The 20,021-nt window shown below is 42.4% G+C and overlaps 1 protein-coding gene across 3 annotated transcripts in view; it reads left to right on the top strand.

Moving 5' to 3' along the window:
• The window catches only part of XYLB (xylulokinase), a 138,799-nt gene that overhangs the window by 42,575 nt on the left and 76,203 nt on the right, over nucleotides 1–20,021 (top strand). For all 3 annotated transcript variants that reach the window (XM_026652035.2, XM_026652032.1, XM_026652033.1), the window contains one exon: nucleotides 9,478–9,574. In XM_026652035.2, coding sequence (XP_026507820.1) covers nucleotides 9,478–9,574 — 97 coding nt within the window. The remainder of the gene's footprint in view (nucleotides 1–9,477; nucleotides 9,575–20,021) is intronic.

Here is a 20,021-nt window from a genome sequence, read left to right as displayed (position 1 = left end):
TCAGAGGCTGAATGCCAGAGCCAAGCATCAAACCAGAGTCAGAGCCAGGAATAGGAGCTGGGTTACCTGGAGTCAGGGAAGGCAGGAGCAGGGCTGGGTCTGAGGCAGGAGCGGGGCTGGAACAGGGCTGGCATAGGATAGGAGTGGAACTGGTACAAGGCAGGAGCAGAAGCTAATGCAGCCACAGATGAATGCTTTGAGCAGCCACTGTACTACTGCTGCTGGGCTTAAGAGCTGGTCTGCTGACTCTTCCAGCCAGTCAGGTGGGGCAGCCTACTAAAGGTCAGCTGTGCTCGTTAGGTTGCCTGGGGGTTAAGCTAGTATGTAAGCAGGCTAGCTGCAGGTCATTACTCCTGACAGAATGGCAGTGATCATTTCCCTTGGAGTTTGTTCAAAAGAAAACATACAAGCTATTTGATCATCTTCAACCAGATGTATAAAGTAGAATATCTCTTTCAATTATTGAGGGAATCCTTGAACTTACGGGCTACTCCAGCATCCATCATAGCAACCTCAGAGGGCTGAACGCAAATATCAAGTCCCACCAAAAGGATTTGAATATTTCTATTCGCATAATCTCTAGTGGTTACTGCAATTAATGAAATGTCTAAGTGGGAGGTATTGCAGTCCCTTCTAAGAATCATAGAATAGAATATCTGGGTTGGAAGGGACCTCAGGAGACCAACTAGTCCAACCCCCTGCTCAAAGCAAGACCAATCCCCAGACAGATTTTTGCCCCAGATCCCTAAGTGGCCCCCTCAAGGATTGAACTCACAACCCTGGGTTTAGCAGGCCAATGCTCAAACCATTGAGCTATCTCTCCTCCCCCCCCCCGAGACTCCCCAAAATTTGATCTTTTTGGTCAAAATGTTTATTCTTCTGCCTCTCTTCAGGTTATAATTACAAATTATCTAACTATGCTGGTGAAGTATAATTATATCTAATGGGATAGAGCAACAAAATTCTTAGATAAGCTACTTGCAGATCTGAAAGAGGAATCTAAATCAATTTGTTCAGAGGGAAAACTCATTGCTAAGACCTCTTTACAAACAGCCCTGGACTCTGCTGACATGAGCTAGATCAATGGCTGTAGGATTTACAAGGAGAAGAGGTTCATGGATATCTCATTTGGGACTCCCTGAGGAGGCCTAAACAACTGTGCAGGGCTTACCATTTGATGCAAAGGATCTCTTTAATTAAAAAAAATGGATGAAACGTTGCAGTCCTTGAAAGACTCTCAATCTATACTTAGTTCTTAGTTCCCAGATTTTAGGAGGAAGCATTCTAAACTTCAGTTTTATTGTAGATGGACATCTCAGCCGATCACTTCTTTGTATTTTTATCATAAGAAACAGTAGGATCAGATGAGAAAGAGGTTGAGGTTCCAAAAGAGAGAGCCCACCCTCACTATTTGGCAGCCAACGATCTTAGTCTCAGAAGCAGCAATTTTGATGTTTCAGTTGAGGATACCAGACTAGAATTTGCGGAGTTATACCTTCCTCCCTCCTTTTTGTTCCCACCTTTTTTTTCCCAAGGAAGCCTAAACTGCAGTTACATCAGAGCATTAGGTCATCCAAGAGGGGTATACCCTCCACCTTCATTCCACACCTTCCTGTGGCACCCCACGCTCCATGTCCCTATTCAGGGACCAATCTCATATGAGTCAAATGCAGCAAGAAATAGATTCTCTGCTGGAGTTGAACTCAATAGGGCCAGTGCTGTTAGCTTTCAACAGAAAAGGATTTTATTCTGCTTATTCCAAAAAAGAAAGAGAGTTGGTGGCCCATACTAGAACTGGGACTTCTTAATGCTTATGTAGTGTGCACCAGCTTTTGCATGGTGACTCCTGCATCTATCATACTCCTTCTAGATCCCATGGACTGGTGCAGTACCCTCAACTTGCAAGACACATACTTTCATATGCTGTTATATCCATTGCACACGAAGTTTCTTCACTTTGTGATATCACTCAGTCACTATCAGTTCAGAGTCCTTCCATTTGGCCTTTTAGCTATACCTTGAGTATTCACAAAATACTTGTCAGTAGTAGCAGCGGGTTAGGGTTAGGGACCCGGTGCTGAGCGTCTCCTCAGGCACCATGCCTCCGCCCCACGGCACTGACATTGCAGTCGGCACTGGCTGAGAAAACCAAGTTGGCACCGACCGTGCCGACTAAATCAACACCACATCTGACAGCACCAACGAGAGCGCCCCCATCGGCACTGACGGCACTGACATCAGAACTGCCACAGAAATTAGTGCAACAGAGAGACTTGGCTGTGTCCTCGGCACCTCAGTCCCCACTACTCGGTACTGAGGGCTCTCCCTTAAGTTAAAGAAGAGATCCCCATACTTCTCATGGCACGGTACACTTGTCCAGTGATGATGATGATGATGTGCAGGAACCATGCGCTTTCTCGCCACATCACTCATTACCGAAAGACTGACGACTAACCTGGAGCCAGATGGGTCCTAAATACTCTTATAACCAGTCGGCCCAACCATGGTAATGGACCACCATGGATGTATACACAGATGGCCTTCCCAATGCAATGGGCATTTTGGGAACTCTGGGCAACTTACCGGGGCCCCCAATCCAGGCCACCCACGGCTCAGAGGTGAGCTGAAGTCTAATCCCACATCTCCCACCCCGCAACCAACGGAGGCTCAGGATGTTGGGGACAACACAGAAACAGCCACTGATCAGGAAGCGACATCTCCTGCTCACAGTTCTTCCTCCTTCCCGGATGAAGCAATCATGCCACTCCTGCCTACCTCGGCGGATGACTTCAAAACAGTCCCAGGAACTGTTTAAGTGGGTTGCCCAAAGCCAGGACATCCCAATGGAGGAAGTGCAGACAAACCAACACAAGCTGGTACAAATCTTACAACCTTCATTCACTTCCAAAATTGCTCCGCCCATCAATGATGCGATCTTAGAACCAGCAGAGACAGTCGGGCAGACACGGGCCTCAATTCTGCCAACATGCAAAAGGGCAGATAGAAAGTATTATGTCCCCACCGAAGGGATGAATTTCCTCTTCTCATATCCGCCTCCCAACTCCTTGGTGGTCGACTTTGCTAACCAACGTGGCGAACAACTACAGTTTCAATCGACCCCACATGACAAAGAACGCAGGAGGCGCGACCTCTTCGGATGAAAAATTTACTCCTCAACGACATTACAATTCTGAGTCGCCAACTATTTGGCCTTGCTGATCAAATACGATTACGATAATTATGGGAAACTCAGCTCATTCACAGCGGAGCTCCCTGAGGAGAAACAATCACAATTCCAGGCCATTGTAAATGAGGGTCAACTCTTAGCTAAAACAGCCCTCCAAGCATCTTTGGTCGTTGCGGACACGGCAGCCAGAACCATGGCCACGGCTGTAGTCATGCACTGGGCATCCTGGTTGCAATCTTTTGGCATACCTAAGGAACTCCAAAACAAGGTAGAGGACCTACCTTTTGAACGAAAGAAGCTCTTTTTGAACAAGAGAGACGAGGTGCTCCACTCAATGAAGGATTCCCAAGCCACCCTTCGCACTTTGGGGATCTACACTTCACCTGCGAAGAGAAGATGATACCAACCTTATCAGAGGAACAGGGATTCCTCTTCCAACTGACAGCAACAACAGTGACAATACGAGGAGCAAAGACATCACCAATGGTCGCAGCGACGGAGAACACCTCAATCTCAACGGCTGACTTCTCAATCGGCTCTGCCCAAGCCACAATTTTGAAGTTTTGGTTGAGGGTCTGGATGAGCTCCCTCACCAGGCAATGCTTTCACCTGATCTGTCCCCATGCTTTGGATACTGCCTTCACCCATTCTACCACATCTGGATGTCAATAACAACGGACCAACGGTGTTAGATATCGTACCCCTTTATCTCCCAACTGCCTAACGGCCCCCCCTCCCCATCCCTCTTCAGGGACCCTTCTCACAAGCACCTGTTACGGCAATAAGTCGATCATCTACAACTAGGTGCCATGGAATGAGTACCTTCATAATACACGAGGAAGGGGTTCTACTCCCACTACTTCTTGACCCAGAAGAAGAAGGGGGAATGGAGACCTATTTTGGATCTCAGGAAACTCAAAAAGTTCGTACGCAGTAAAAAGTTCAAAATGGTGACCCTGGGCATGATACTTCCAGTGCTGCAAAAGAGGGATTAGTTTTCAGCACTCGACCTCCAAGATGCTTATTTTCATATTACTATGCACCCCACTCACAGGAAATTCCTGCATTTCACAGTAGGACATGAATACTTCCAGTACAGAGTACTACCTTTCGGCCTATCCACTACACCAAGAGTTTTCTTCAAACCCTAGTGTAGTAGCGGCACATCTATGCAAACAGGGAATAATGATTTTCCCTTACCTGGATGATTGCCTTCTCAAAGGCCCAACTCAACAGGAAGCACTGGACTCAGTCCAGACGAAGATCACACAATTCAGGGATCTAGGGCTAGAGATAAATGAATGAAAATCCACTCTAATCCCTATCCAACAACTGGACTTAATTGGGGCACATCTCAATGCCATAGAAACCAAGGCATCCCTGCCCCTGAACAGATTCATAACACTGACCAACCTTATCTCAGAGGTAAGAGTCAGCCCCCAAATACTGGCTAGTCCTGTCCTGTAATGGCTAGGAAACATGGCAGCCACAATATTCATGGTATGACACACAGGACTACATATGCACTGCCTACAGGGCTGGCTGAGCTCGGTATACATACCCAACAAGCACAGCTTGCACAAACGACTTACAGTACCACCCCGTGTCCTGAACTCTCTACACTGGTGGATAAGACCAGAAAATGTATGCAAGGGCATCCCGTTTCAACAGGAACCCCCATCAGTAATAATCATGATAGATGCCTCACTGATAGGCTGGGGTGCCCATATGCACCTGCGCACGGTTCAAGGCAAATGGTCTCTTGCGGAAACTCAGTTACACATCAATCTACTAGAACTACGCACGGTCCACAATGCCTGCAGACACTTCCTACTGCACATAAAGAACGAATCCATTCGCATCATGACCGACAACATTGCCTGCATGTTTTACATCAATCGACAAGGGGACACTCAATCTCCTTCACTGTGCACCGAAGCCATGAAACCGTGGAACTAGTGCATACACCACAACATAAACATTTCGACCTCCTACCTTGCTGGCTGTAAGAATGCGATGGAGGACACACTAAGCGGCACTTCTCTCGAGACCACAAATGGGAAACGAATGGGAGAGTCTTGCTCTCCATTTTCCGGCGGTGGGGCACTCCCCTCATCGACATGTTTGCATGCGCAATGTTCTGCTGAAGAGCGGGGGTGGGATCCTGGTCACTTTCTCATCACAGAGGATGCACAACTCATGTACGCTTTCCTACCAGTTCCAATGATATCACACGTGATACACAAGATACGAACAAACAAGGCCAAGGTTATCCTCATAGTCCTGACATGGCCCAGACAAGCATGGTACCCTTACCTGATGCGCAAGGCGATATGTGCCCCTCGAACTCTCCCTCGTTGTCCGGACCTGCTGTCTCAGAACAACAGTCACACTCTTCACCTGCATCCGGAGAAACTCCACGTACAAGCGTGGCTCCTACATGGTTCCATGATGGTGAACTAGCCTGCTTGGAACAAGTTAAACATGTGTTACTAAACAGCAGAAAAGTGACCAAAGGATAATACTTACCTTCAAAAATGGAAGAGATTCTCCTCCTGGTGTCAAGAAAAACACTTGATGGCCTCCACAGCACCACTACCATTAGTGTTGGAATACCTACTGGAGCAGAAATGATCAGGTTTAGCAACGAGCTCAATCAAAGTCCATCTTGCGGCCATTACTACGTTCCATCTTGAGATTGATGGGAACTTGATCTTTGCACACCCAATTACTTAATGCTTCCTCACAGGTCTCCAGAACATTTACTCAGAAGTTTGTGAACCTGGGACCTCAATCTGGTGTTGAAATGCCTCACCACACCGCCATTTGAACCCTTAGCCACCTGTTCCCTGCTGCATTTATCCATGAAAGTGGCCTTTCTGTTCGCCATTACTTCTGCCAGAGGGGTGAATGAGATCAGGGCACTCATGGCCAAATAATAATCCTTACATAATTTTCTTCATGCTACTGGTCACACTACGTCTGCACCCAAAATTCCTACCGAAAGTAATATCAGCCTTCCATATGAACCAACCAGTCATTTTCCCACATTCTATCCCAGGCCTCATGGTACTCCAATGGAGGCCGTTTTGCATACATTGGATGTTAGGCGGGCGTTAATGTTTTACCTGGAAAGGACCAAACCGTTCTGAAAATCTCCTAGGCTTTTTGTTTCTATTATCATGCATTCATAAGGCTGCACAATATCCACTCAGTGATTGTCTAAATGGATCTCCATATGCATTCATCAGTGGTATCGTATTCAGAACACGGATCCTCCTACGCACTTCAGAGTGTATTCCACATGATCTGTTTCTACCTTGATTGCGTTCCTCAACAATTTTCCAATAATAGAGATTTGTAGGGCAGCCACTTGGGCCTCTGTCCACACAGTCGCTGAGCATTATGCACTCACTCAAGACTCCAGAGCTGATGCCATAGTTGGCCTAACCATACATACATACTCTCAAATGAACCCGAAGTCCCTCCTGCCTTCTGAGGAGCACTGCTCTACAGTCACCTGAAGTGGAGCACCCACAGGGACAGCACTCAAAGAAAAAGAGAAGGTTACTCACCTTGTGCAGTAACTGAGGTTCTTCGAGATGTGTGTCCCTGTGGGTGCTCCACTACCCATCCTTCTCCTCTTACTTTGGAGATTGCTGCTAGGACTCTACGGTAGAGAAGGAACTGGAGGGCTTGGGTCGTGCGTGCGCTAGACGCGGCACCAACAGCACCGCAAGACACCTACTGCGCACGCGTGACCCACACGGACATTACTACCATAAATCTCTGATCGACGGCTCCAGCACCTGAAGTGGAGCACCCACAAAGACACACATCTCGAAGAACCTCAGTTTCTGCACAAAGTGAGTAACCTTCTCTTCCTGGCCTACTCAGACAGCCTTCAGCATGCAAATTCATTCCCAGCTAAATACATGAGTGCTCTGACCAGTCACTCTTTAATTACATACAGGGCAAGCCCCGCACATTCTTAGTCCCAGCCTTGTCTCCCAGAAATGTGAGTCTTACACTGTCCAGCAATCTACTGAACAATGCAAGCTTGCAGAAAGTCCATCATTTCATCAAAGAAAAATGATAATGAACCAGCCTTGTTATCCGAAATGGTGTTTCCCACACACAGTAATCAAAACACATTGGTTAAGATAAAACAAAAGATAAGTTTACTAACTACAGACAGATAGAATTTAAGTGATTACAAGTGATGATGCATAAAAGTCAGGATTGGTTACAAAAGAAAATAAAAGGGTAAAACACAAGCTAGTACCTAACTTAACAAGCTAAGTGAACTTAAAAGCAAAAGGTTTTGTCTCACCATACGCTGCAGTAAATTTCACAGGGTGGGTCTCCTTTCAGCCTGAGACCCCTCCCCCCAGTTCAGTTCTTTTGAGAGTCGTTCATGACATGAGCAGGGATGAAGGAGGAGAGAGATGAAGTGGAGGCCACTGTGTCTCATTCTTATACCACTCCCCCCTCTTTGAGGATTATCCCCGGCTGGGTGGAGGTGAAGGTTGAACTGTCATTGAGAGGAAATGTAGATTTCTTGTTCACACCTTCCCATTACTGGAGAATGACTGCTTAAGTAAGTGATAGCTCTTTAAAACCTGGCTGGGTGTTAGTCTGTTCTTTGATCTGAAAAACTGGTTTGGGCCTTCTTTTCTTAAACTTTGAGCATGTTACAGCAAGGATACATAATAGAATCTTCTAAATTCACATACAGTGCTGATAACACATATTTTACCAGGACAATAATGTTCAGCAGATTATGAGTTTTCAAATGATACTTCACAAGGCATACTTTGTACAAAATTTATCATAGTCTTATAAAAGTGGTGAATGTAATAGTATAGACCATCACTCATGCTTTATCCAGATTAAACATCTCTCCATCTGATGGCATGGAGAGTCTCTGGCTAATGTCAGCAGGTATGGAGTGTTCAGCAGAGACCCAGAGAATCCTTTCAGAAAGTAGAAAACCCTCAACTAGAAAATCATATACGGTGGAAGTGTTTTTCCACAGGGGTCAGGGCAAGACAATGTGACACTCTTCAATCATCCATTCCAGTAATTCTGGACTATCTGGTTTATCTTTCAGCTTCATTATAATTTACTTGACAGTGATTTTGGGCCTGTCATCTGCCTGTTCAGGTCTCTTCCATAAGAATCTATTGCAGATGTTTCTGTTAGTAAGCAAGATACTAGCTTCATGGGATTTAAACCCAATTCTTACCTCTCTAATGGAACCTCCATTTGAGCCTCTGTCCTCTTGTTCCCTTCATCATTTATCTATTAAAGCTGTATTTTTGGTGGCTATTCTTCTGCATAAAGAGTAAGTGAAATTCAGGCACTTATGTCACCCCCCACCCCCCATGGTTTTACATGCAGACATGGTGACTGAGCCCTCACCCTACATTTATTCCAACAGTGGTTTCAGACTTTCATGTTAATTGATATAGTCAGTTTACCTGTATTTTTTCCAACATGTCACTCATCTTCCAGTGAATCTAAAAGTCATACATTGGACGTTAAGAGGAGGCTGTTGTATTATAGGACCATTCAGAAGATCTCTTAGACTATTCATCACATGTGGCAGTACATCTAGAGGTAGACCAGCCTGATCTCTGCTCAAAGCCTGTTTAAATGGATTGTGGACAGTATTAGAATGTCATATGATATTAAAAATGACTTTCTAGTTCATGTTACTGTTCATTCCATGAGAGCCTAGGCTATGTTGGTGGCATGTTTTAGTAGAAAACTAATTGTGGAACTCTCTAGAGCAGTCACATGGTTCTCAATGCATATATTTATCAGTCATTACTCTCTGGTGTCAGCATCAGGAGCTAATGCACAAGTTGGGAAAGCAGTTCTGCAATTTTTATTCTGATGAGTTCCTAGCTCCCACCGCTTGGAACCAAATTGTTAGCTAAACACCATGACCGAGATCCTCACACACAGAGACTCAAAGACAAAAAACACAATTACTTACCTTAAAGTAACAACAAGGAGTCTGGTGGCACCTTAAAGACTAACAGATTTATTTGGGCATAAGCTTTCGTGGGTAAAAACCTCACTTCTTCAGATGCATCTGTCATGAGCTTCTAGAAGTGCTGTGTGTATGTGATTGAAGAATAGAAGCAGAGTTCTGGGTGCAGGTGTCAGGGTGAAGACAAGGATAATGAACTATAAATCTGTTTTTTTTTAAAACCAGACCCCAACCTTGTGTTGTTTACTACATAAGGTGCATGTTAATTTAATGTATTCCTCTGATACAGGTTCCAGACTTTCCAAAGGAGGTGGAGATACGAGCATTGATCGAAGGACAGTTCATGGCCAAGAGGATTCATGCTGAAAAACTGGGATATAAAATCAGTAAGTGTGATTAAAAACAAACAAAAAAACAGCAGAGGCAATGGAATCTCATACCAAGCACTAAAAGAGTGGTTCTGACTGTAATGCAGATGGTAAGGTTGTTATCTTGCCTGACAGGTACTGAAACTGATGTGAGTTTTGACTTAGGCTCTTGTTAAATGCCATTCTTGACTATGCAAAAAGGAGCCTGATTCTAGCAGATGCTGATTTAACTGGGGGTGATGAGAGTCTCTCAGAATCAGGCTGTAGATTATTTCTTGAGGTATCCTGGATATTTCAATGTATTAGGCTTCACTAATAACTTTTAAACTAGAATTTTTGTTAAATGAGAGGAAGGATGGTCTTGTGGTTAAGACACCGGACTTGAGATTAATACATCTGTGTTCAGTTCCTGGCTTTGCCATAAGAATTTCTGTGTGACTTTGAGCAAGTTACTTAGTCTATCTGTGCCTCAGTTCCCCATCTGCAAACTGGAGATAATGATATTTCCTTTTTTTCACCCGTTGTCAGTCTTGTCTATTTAAACTGTAACTCTTTGGGACAGGAACATTCTCTTACTTTGTTTGTACAGCATTTAGCACAATGAAGCACCAATCTTGGCAAGTATTGTAATGTAAATAATAAATGGGAAATTTTAGGGAAAGGTAAATACGTTAAAAAATCACAGGCTTAAGTTTTTGCCTGTTGTTTTCTGCCATGTTTATCTTGGAGATGCATGCCTTTTTCAACATTTAAAACTAAATAATTATTTAAATATTCATTTAAAACTAAATAATTAAAAACCACCCCTCAGTTATCCCTTGGTATCAGTACAATTGAGAACAGACTGGCTCAGGATGGCCTGTATTTTTGCTTGGCAGGGTACAGTTAAAGATTTATATAAAAACAAAGGCCACATTTGAGACAAGTGAAGAAGCTAGTGGTAGATCCACATTTAAAAGGGGAACATTGCAGTGGGTGATAGGGATGGGGAGGCATGTCTGATGCCACCAGCTTCAATATTAACATAATAGACTCTCTCCATAAATTAAGGTGTAAACATAAGTCATCATCACCCCTGTCAGGCAAAAATGGGCCTTTAACATTCTCTAATGATCAATAGAGTTTGGGCTATCTTACACATGTTGGGGAAACATGATGTACCACGAACACCTGCCTCCAAGTCCTCCCCACCAGATCTGACATTCAAATCTAAGAACTTTTCACAAAAACATCTCAGCTGATATCTTCCATTGTTGTATTTGGTGTAGTTGTAGCTGTGTTGGTCCCAGGATATTACAGAGAGAAGGTGGGTGAGGTAATATCTTTTATGGGACCAACTTCTGTTGGTTGTCTTGTCTCTCTCTCATCAACAGAAGTTGGTCCAATAAAATATATTACCTCACCCACCTTGTCTCAGTTGATATCAGCTGATATGAATTTAGATCTGCCCCACCCTTGCCCTTGAACCTTGGATTGCAATCCAAGTCCTCCTGCTGAGGCAGACTGGACTGGCCCCTGGTCAGACCCTACAAATGTTGCTCTTCAATTAACTAGAGGGGTAGTTGCTGAGATACAGAAAGCATCCCCTTCTTTGAGGGTGCCCTTTGGCAACACTGAATTGAAAGGCTGGATCTGGAAATAAAACCTGGGTCTCCTGCACTGCAGTACCGCTCCTCCATTAGTCTGGCCTTTTTTTTGATGATTTAACATCCCATGACTTCTGTTTTAAAGCAATACTTTAGCTTATTACAACATAACTCCCCCAGTCCCTCCAGCTGAATATACCCCAACATACATGTTATACTGTGTTGTTATCACTTGTGTTGAGGCAGCACCTATATGCCTCAGTCAGGGATCAGGACTCCATTGTGCTAGGCACTGTGTCTGTGTTGTCAACCCAAACATTCCAAAATTATAAGTCAGGTCCCCAAAAGTCATGAGATTGGCTTACAAATTATATATATATATATATATATATATATATATATATATAGAGAGAGAGAGAGAGAGAGAGAGAGAGAGAGAGAATCTTTTTCTTTGCCTTCTGGTTTATATACCTTTAGGGTCTACTTAGGGCATGTTTCCAAGCTGTTCTCCACAGCCATGAGGACTAAAACCTTTTTCTAAAAATGAAAGCTGAGATTTTTATGTTAGAATGTGACTCTAGGAACTGGGGCTTCAGGAAAAACATCAAATATCATGAGACTCATGAAAAAAATCGTAAAATTTGACAATACTCCTTTGTAAATACAATAAAAAGATGCTGTGTAGTGGAGACAACACACCTGCTTATTTGTGGAAACATTAAAATACATTGTATTTTAAATGTCCATGTATACCTCATTTTTGAGATGACTATTTATAATATCTGAGTGTGACAGTGTCCAGGAGCGGCACCAGGGTTTTTGGCGCCCTAGGCGGGGGTCCTTCCGCGCTCCCGGTCGTCGTCGGCAATTCTGCGGCGGGGGGGTCCTTCCGTGCTCCCGGTCTTCGGGGCACTTCGGTGGCGGGTCCCGGAGCGAGTGAAGGACCCGCCGCAGAATTGCCGCCGAAGACCCGGAGCGCGGAAGGACCCCCCGCCGCCAAATTGCCGCCCCTCCCAAATCCTGGTGCCCTAGGCGACCGCCTAGGTCGCCTAAATTCAAGCGCCATCCCTGACAGTGTCCCTTGAATTGTATCTTCCCAACAGATGCTATGGAACATTTTGATTCTTGTTTTGTTGCATCAAGATAAACTTTCATCTATGTAATAACTAAAAGATGAGTTTAAAAAGAACTGCTGGCCCCTATTGCTAATTTTATGCATTTCCTGCTTTTTTCCTCAATGCTGTTATTTATTTAAATGTGATGCTCTATTTTGGTAGTGATGGCGCACTCTCAACTTTTTTTTTTTTTTTTTTTTTTTATTTTTTTTTTTTTTTGTTTAAAAATTTTTTTTTTTTTTACAGATATGATCATAGTACTATAAATATTTTTAGTTCCCCTGCACACAAGATACTCTTTCTCTTGTTTGTTTTGGTAGCTGTCAGTTTTTATTCTTGTAGTGATTCTTGATGAGGTGTTTAAAAGTCTGTTTATCTTTCGGAAGAGGTATATAACTAGAGTCACTTGTGTTCCTTAAATACAGCATCCCATAGCACATTTAGGCCTTGTATATATGGGGGATTTGCCCAGATTCCAGGAATTGAGTTGATTTACATCCACTGCTGTAGTTGCATCAGTGCAAACTGCAGCTTTCCTTAATCTACACTTTTGCACAAGTGCAGCTACAATGGTAATTCCTGCTAATTCCTGGAATTGGGACAAATTCCTCAATTTAAACAAGGCCTTAGGAGGAGATGAGGTTGACATAATCAACCACAATATACACCTCTATATGGTATTTTGAAATGTATAGGGACCAATTCTCGGTGGTACAAATGTACCAGAAATCTGGCTTAGCTGGCTACCTGAGAATTTCTCCATCCAGCCCCAGAATATGGGAGTCACAAAGAGTATGTAAAACCATTTTTGTATCCCGACCTTCCCTGCCCCTCAGATCCTGTGTCAGGTGCAGCTTGGTTGAACCCAAGAATCTGGGCCGTAATCTTAAATGCAATGGAAGATGGATAAGCCAGAAAGGATAAACCGAAAACTTTGGAGTTTGAAGGAAACTTGTTTAAGGATATTTCCTGTCTGCTAGAGTTCATGGATGAGTAACATAAACAATATAAACATTGGATAATCTATTATAACTTAATTTCATTTTATGAATTAATTTATCAACTTTATAGGAAAACTGAAAATCTCTTTTCTTTCTAGAAACTGGTTCTGTAGTAGAAAAAACATAGTGACACTGAGAAATCAGAGTTTGTTTATTTAGTTGTGTTTCCAGTTGCACCTATCTAAAACTCTAGGTGCATTTCATATTTAAAAAAAATCTTTGGCAAAAGTCTAATTGCAACAATCTTAAAACAACCCTGTACTTGCCATGTGTATATGTTCACGTGTGCACATGTACAGATTTCTTTATACAATTTGTTTATTTACCAGGAGAGGGCGGTAGATTCCATCTCATGATTTTTTTTTTTTTTTTTTTTACTGAAACCAAGATATATATTTTTTTGTGTCTCAACCCTGTTTTTAAAACTGACAAAGTCACCAGATGATACTTGTGAGAAAAGTTAGACCTTGTATAAATCATGATTTAAAGGCTTTAATGTGTTTGTCATTGTGTTATAGTTTTTTCAATTGTTTTAATCAGATTTCAAGGGAAATGATTGAGCAACACCCTATATCCTGTTATGATTATTTACTGGATGAGTAGGTAGACTGTTGCCAGCCCGGATCAAACAAATGAAGTTTGCCCTGCTCTTGTTCTTTGTATCCTCTAATTCAGTGATCTGCAGAGATAAGGTGAAGGCTTTGTGTTCCTTTTTTTCTCTGGGTTTTGATTGTACTAGAAAAGTCTTCTGTTTTGTCACTTCTCTATTTTTATGGCCATCCCCTCTGAAATTTAATTTCTGCTCAACAATTAGGAGTTCAGAGATCAGATCCTAGACCTGTCAGATCCTAGACCTGTCTGATGATAAAGCCCTGCACCTCTTGTATGTCCTCTGAAACCAAAACCCATGGCACCTTTATAGTGAAAATTATGGTGTATGTAGCCTCCTGACACAGATAATCACAGCTGCTTTAAAAGTGTCAGTAGTTTCAAACTGATCAGGCAATCTGTACTGTACTTGATTACCCTCTTAGAAGCTTATCCTGTTCCCATGGAAGTCAATTATAAAATGTACATTAACATCAATAGAAGCAGGATAAGACCTTTACTTTGGCTGGGGATCTTACATGTTAGGGAGCCTCAATCAGGGTTTTTATCCTGGTTTGGGGGAATCCAGTGTTAGTGACTACAAAATAAGTAATCTAGGGAGTGAACCCTATGCCTGCCGCCAGCTGAGTGAAGTATATTTTGGACATTGAAGGAAAACTGTACATGTGGCGGGGAGGGTGGGGGAGTTACTGTGAAGTTGACAGACCCAATCAGTATAACTTCTGTGTATTCAAAAGTGCCCATCAGTGACTATATAATGTTGTAGCTTTCTGACATTGTTCTAGTGTGATTATTAGTTTAGGTTTTTAGGAGTCTGATTCTCACCATCTAACACTCATCCAAAGAGTAATGGAGATGGATATAATGTTCTGAGCTTTATATGCTAAAACATTTATGTTAAAACCCTTTGTCTGCATTTATTGTATATTACATTGTCCCCTGCATGTGGAAATCCATTGCTTATGTTACCCTACTAACTGTGTGAACAGTACACTTGCATGCTTAAATATTGATGGCTGTGGTACCAGGCATGCCCACTTTTTTGCTCTCTTGCTAAGAACATGGTAGGTTTTGTTTTCTAAAGTGCCATGTGTTAATAGTATTTCAAGTGTGTGAAAGTGCATTTCTTCTGATTGAGTTAAGATGTTAGCCACATCTTTATAAAAACTGCCATCCCAAGATACTAGTTATAAAAAAAATGAGAGTGCGCCAGTCTAGGCTCTTTCTAGGGTTTAACCTCGCCATTGTTGTTGCAGCAATGAGATTGAGACCCTATATTTAAAAAGAAACCAAAGCAGAGATCAGTGTGAGGGCAAACTCCAGTGCATCTAGTGGAATTTCCCTCCTTTCTTCAGATACTCTTTTACTCTCTACTTGGTTTTTCTTGGTGTAAAACTGCTGAAAAAATGCTGAGCAAATAGACCAAATGGATCCATCTTCCCTCCCAGCAGCTAGCAGGGAAATGAACATAAGAACGGCCGTACTGGGTCAGACCAAAGGTCCATCTAGCCCAGTATCCTGTCTACCGACAGTGGCCAATGCCAGGTGCCCCAGAGGGAGTGGACCTAACAGGCAATGATCAAGTGAGCTCTCTCCTGCCATTCATCTCCATCCTCTGACAAACAGAGGCTAGGGACACCATTCCTTACCCAGCCTGGCTAATAGCCATTAATAGACTTAACCACCATAAATTTATCCAGTTCTCTTTTAAACGCTGTTATAGTCCTAGCCTTCACAACCTCCTCAGGTAAGGAGTTCCACAAGTTGACTGTGCGCTGTGTGAAGAAGAACTTCCTTGTATTTGTTTTAAACCTGCTGCCTATTAATTTCATTTGGTGACCCCTAGTTCTTGTATTATGGGAATAAGTAAATAACTTTTCCTTATCCACTTTCTCCACATCACTCATGATTTTATATACCGCTATCATATCCCCCCTTAATCTCCTCTTTTCAAGCTGAAAAGTCCTAGCCTCTTTAATCTCTCCTCATATGGGACCCGTTCCAAACCCCTAATCATTTTAGTTGCCCTTCTCTGAACCTTTTCTAGTGCCAGTATATCTTTTTTTGAGATGAGGAGACCACATCTGTACGCAGTATTCGAGATGTGGGCGTACCATCAATTTATATAAGGGCAATAATATATTCTCAGTCTTATTCTCTATCCCCTTTTTAATGATTCCTAACATCCTGTTTGCTTTTTTGACTGCCTCTGCACACTGCGCGGACATCTTCAGAGAACTATCCACGATGACTCCAAGATCTTTTTCCTGACTTGTTGTAGCTAAATTAGCCCCCATCATATATTGTATGTATAGTTGGGGTTATTTTTTCCAATGTGCATTACTTTACATTTATCCACATTAAATTTCATTTGCCATTTTGTTGCCCAATCACTTAGTTTTGTGAGATCTTTTTGAAGTTCGCCCCAGTCTGCTTTGGTCTTAACTATCTTGAGCAGTTTAGTATCGTCTGCAAACTTTGCCACCTCACTGTTTACCCCTTTCTCCAGATCATTTATGAACAAGTTGAATAGGATTGGTCCGAGGACTGACCCTTGGGGAACACCACTAATTACCCCTCTCCATTCTGAGAATTTACCATTAATTCCTACCCTTTGTTCCCTGTCTTTTAACCAGTTCTCAATTCATGAAAGGACCTTCCCTTTTATCCCATGACAGCTTAATTTACGTAAGAGCCTTTGGTGAGGGACCTTGTCAAAGGCTTTCTGGAAATCTAAGTACACTATGTCCACTGGATCCCCCTTGTCCACATGTTTGTTGACCCCTTCAAAGAACTCTAATAGATTAGTTAGACACGATTTCCCTTTACAGAAACCATGTTGACTATTGCTCAACAGTTTGTTTTTCTATGTGTCTGACAATTTTATTCTTAACTATTGTTTCGACTGATTTGCCCGGTACCGACGTTAAATGGAGGGAAAAGATACTAAATGGGAGTTAGAGAGGTTCACAAAATATTCCTGGTGGAGATTTGACATTTGGGCATATCATTGTTTGTGTCATGATGCTTTGTCATTAAGTCCCAACAGTGTGACATCATGGTGCAGACATTATAATGCAATGTCAGTCCATTTGATGATGAGGTGACTCCCTGGCTCTGCAAAGCTAGAGACCACTAGTCCTAGGGGCATTCATCTTTTTCCCTCAGCCCATAAAACAGAATTTCTTGCTAATGGTTCAGCGTGACAGGTTTCAGAGTGGTAGCCGTGTTAGTCTGTATCAGCAAAAACAATGAGGAATCCTTGTGGCATCTTAGAAACTAACAAATTTATTCGGGCATAAGCTTTCGTGGGCTAAAACCCACTTCAGTGTGAGTTATTGGTAAAACTTTCAATGGCTTCTGTGTTTGCCTATAGTCACCATCACTTGTCTTGCTTATAGTAACCAGTATCTAACTTCCTACTTGATAAATTATCACAAGCTTTTGGGAAACCTTAATTCCTAAAGGTACTGTATTGAAAGCTTATTCTATCAACTTCTTTACATTCATTGCAGAAGAATCTGGCTACTTGAGCTGTAATTACGTTACATCTTCCTTCCTAGCTGAAAAAAGGAACCTTGTGAAGGAGCCATTTTGTAGCCACATACAGATTAAATTGACGTTTTTGCCCTGAAGGATTTAAATTTCTCAAAGAAAATCAATACTAAAATGTTGTGTTGGCTGCTTGCTTGTTTCTTGCTGTTGCTCAGAGTTCTGATGTTGTTTCAGCAGCTTGAGTGCGGGCGGCTCCTGTGTCTGAGGCCCATTGCTTCATGAAGCAAATGAAAACAGATTAAAATAATGTAGTGCTCTTAACAGCAACAAAAACCTCTATTTAACCACCACATGTGCAGTGAAAGCTTCCTAAAATGCCCCTTGCCAATACACCTCAACCTTTCTCTGTGGGGAGAGGATTATTAGCTCTAGAGGTGAGAGAGGTTAGTTTTACCTTCATATTAATTAAAGTCATGATCCTGTTCTCACTGAAGTCAATGTCAAAACTCCACAGGGTCCCAAATCCTTATCCTTTCTGGTGAAACGGCCCACAAGCGTCCCAGTTGTGATGTGGGGACTAGCTTTTCAGCATACCTCATCTTATATAACAACCCAGCAAACATCTATCAGATAGCAATGACTTCTAGTCATGATTGATCAAGGCTTGGATTTGAACCAGTGACCTGGTGATGAAAGTTTTGTTAGCTGAGCCATCTAGTCCACCCAAAGAGCTGCTTTTTCATCTGGCAGAGGGAAGTAACAGAATCAATTAAATTTTTTTTAAAGCACTTACAGATAAAATGCCTCCAAAGGAAGTGACCTAATGTGTCACAAGGAAACAGCCTACGTGCACTAGAATTTTTTGCATGCATTGTCTTGCTTGGAATTTTGTTGTTGTTATTCTCTCGTTATCATCAGAAAGGAAACACAGCTAAGACAGAAAACCTGAGCACTTAAAGAGATTGGAAATTGCATTATCTGCCTTTTGTTTGACAATAGATAAGATGCTGTCATTGTCTGAACAATTGCTTTAATGTTTAGTCAGCATAATGCCAAGTATTTAAATGATGTGATTCTTGTGCCCAGATGATTTTTTTATTCTGTTTCGGTGGAGATACTATTCACATAGCCTGACCATTTTTTAGGAGGCCATCAGTGTGCTATGTCTGCTAGGAAGCTACATGGAATCATAGAAATTAAAAATGTTAAAAATTTATTAGGTCATCTAATGCATCCTCTACCAGTTAGGGACTGCTTCCTCCAGTATATTTTCTAGTGCTTTTTCCAGTCAAGTTTTAACTGACTCTGGTGATGTGGCTCCTATTCCTTGTTTTGCGAAGCTATTCCACAGCATAAAATATTTCACTGTTAGGAAGCTTTCCCTGATATCCCTGTATTTTCTTGTCTGGTTTAAATCCATTATTTCTAGTTAAACCTCCTCATATCACTGTAAATACCTCCCCTTTTCTATTTTGGTTGTTCACAATGTGAAGGAAGAGATTGGACTCCAGACAGCTCCCCAAGAGATTCTCCTGTTGTTCTAATTGTCACAAATAGGTCAGAGTTAATTCTCTATTTACTTGTCTCAGGTGTCCTGGCTTTTCTTATACACTTATCATTATATGTCACTTTTCATTCATGGATCTCAAAGTTCTTTACAACTGCATCAGCCCAGGTTTGGCCCAATAGAATGTCTTTCTATAATGACAGGGAATCATACCCCTCCCTCCATATGCTGTATTTCCTTACCTATAAACTGGAATTTAGATGAATTTGTGGTTTTGTTCTCTGAGATTGAGATGCGGTTTATAGAATCGTAGAAATGTGGGGCTGGAAGGGACCTTGAGAGGTCATCTAGTCCAGCCACCTGTGCTGATGTAGGACTGTCATAACTATAAAGGGAAGGGTAACAGCTCTCCTGTGTACAGTACTATAAAATCCCTCCTGGCCAGAGACTCCAAAATCCTTTTACCTGTAAAGGGTTAAGAAGCTCAGGTAACCTGGCTGACACCTGACCCAAAGGACCAATAAGGGGACAAGATACTTTCAAATCTTGGGGGGGGGGAAAGGCTTGTGTTTGTGCTCTTTGTTTTGGGGGTTGTTCGCTCTTGGGACTGAGAGGGACCAGACATCAATCCAGGTTCTCCACATCTTTCTAAACAAGTCTCTCATATTTCAAACTTGTAAGTAAACAGCCAGGCAAGGCGTGTTAGTTTTACTTTGTTTTCTCAACTTGTAAATGTACCTTTTACTAGAGTATCTCTGTTTGCTGTACTTTGAACCTGAGGCTAGAGGGGGGTCCTCTGAGCTCTTTAAGTTTGATTACCCTGTAAAGTTATTTCCCATCCTGATTTTACAGAGATGAGTTTTACCTTTTTCTTTAATTAAAAGCCTTCTTTTTTAGAACCTGATTGATTTTTCCTTGTTTTAGATCCAAGGGGGTTGGATCTTGATCCACCAGGAGTTGGTGGGAGGAAGGAGGGGGGATGGTTCATTTCTCCTTGCTTTAAGATCCAAGGGGTTTGGATCTTGATCCACCAGGAGTTGGTGGGAGAAAGGAGGGGGATGGTTAATTTCTCCTTGTTTTAAGGTCCAAGGGGTTTGGATCTGTATTCACCAGGGAATTGGTGAAGGTCTCTCAAGGCTACCCAGGGAAGAG

Source organism: Terrapene carolina, unplaced genomic scaffold (assembly GCF_002925995.2).
Source record: "Terrapene carolina triunguis isolate 2854851 unplaced genomic scaffold, T_m_triunguis-2.0 Scaffold111, whole genome shotgun sequence".
NCBI classification, from domain to species: Eukaryota; Metazoa; Chordata; order Testudines; family Emydidae; genus Terrapene; species Terrapene triunguis.
This window is presented reverse-complemented; position numbering and strand designations above follow the sequence as displayed.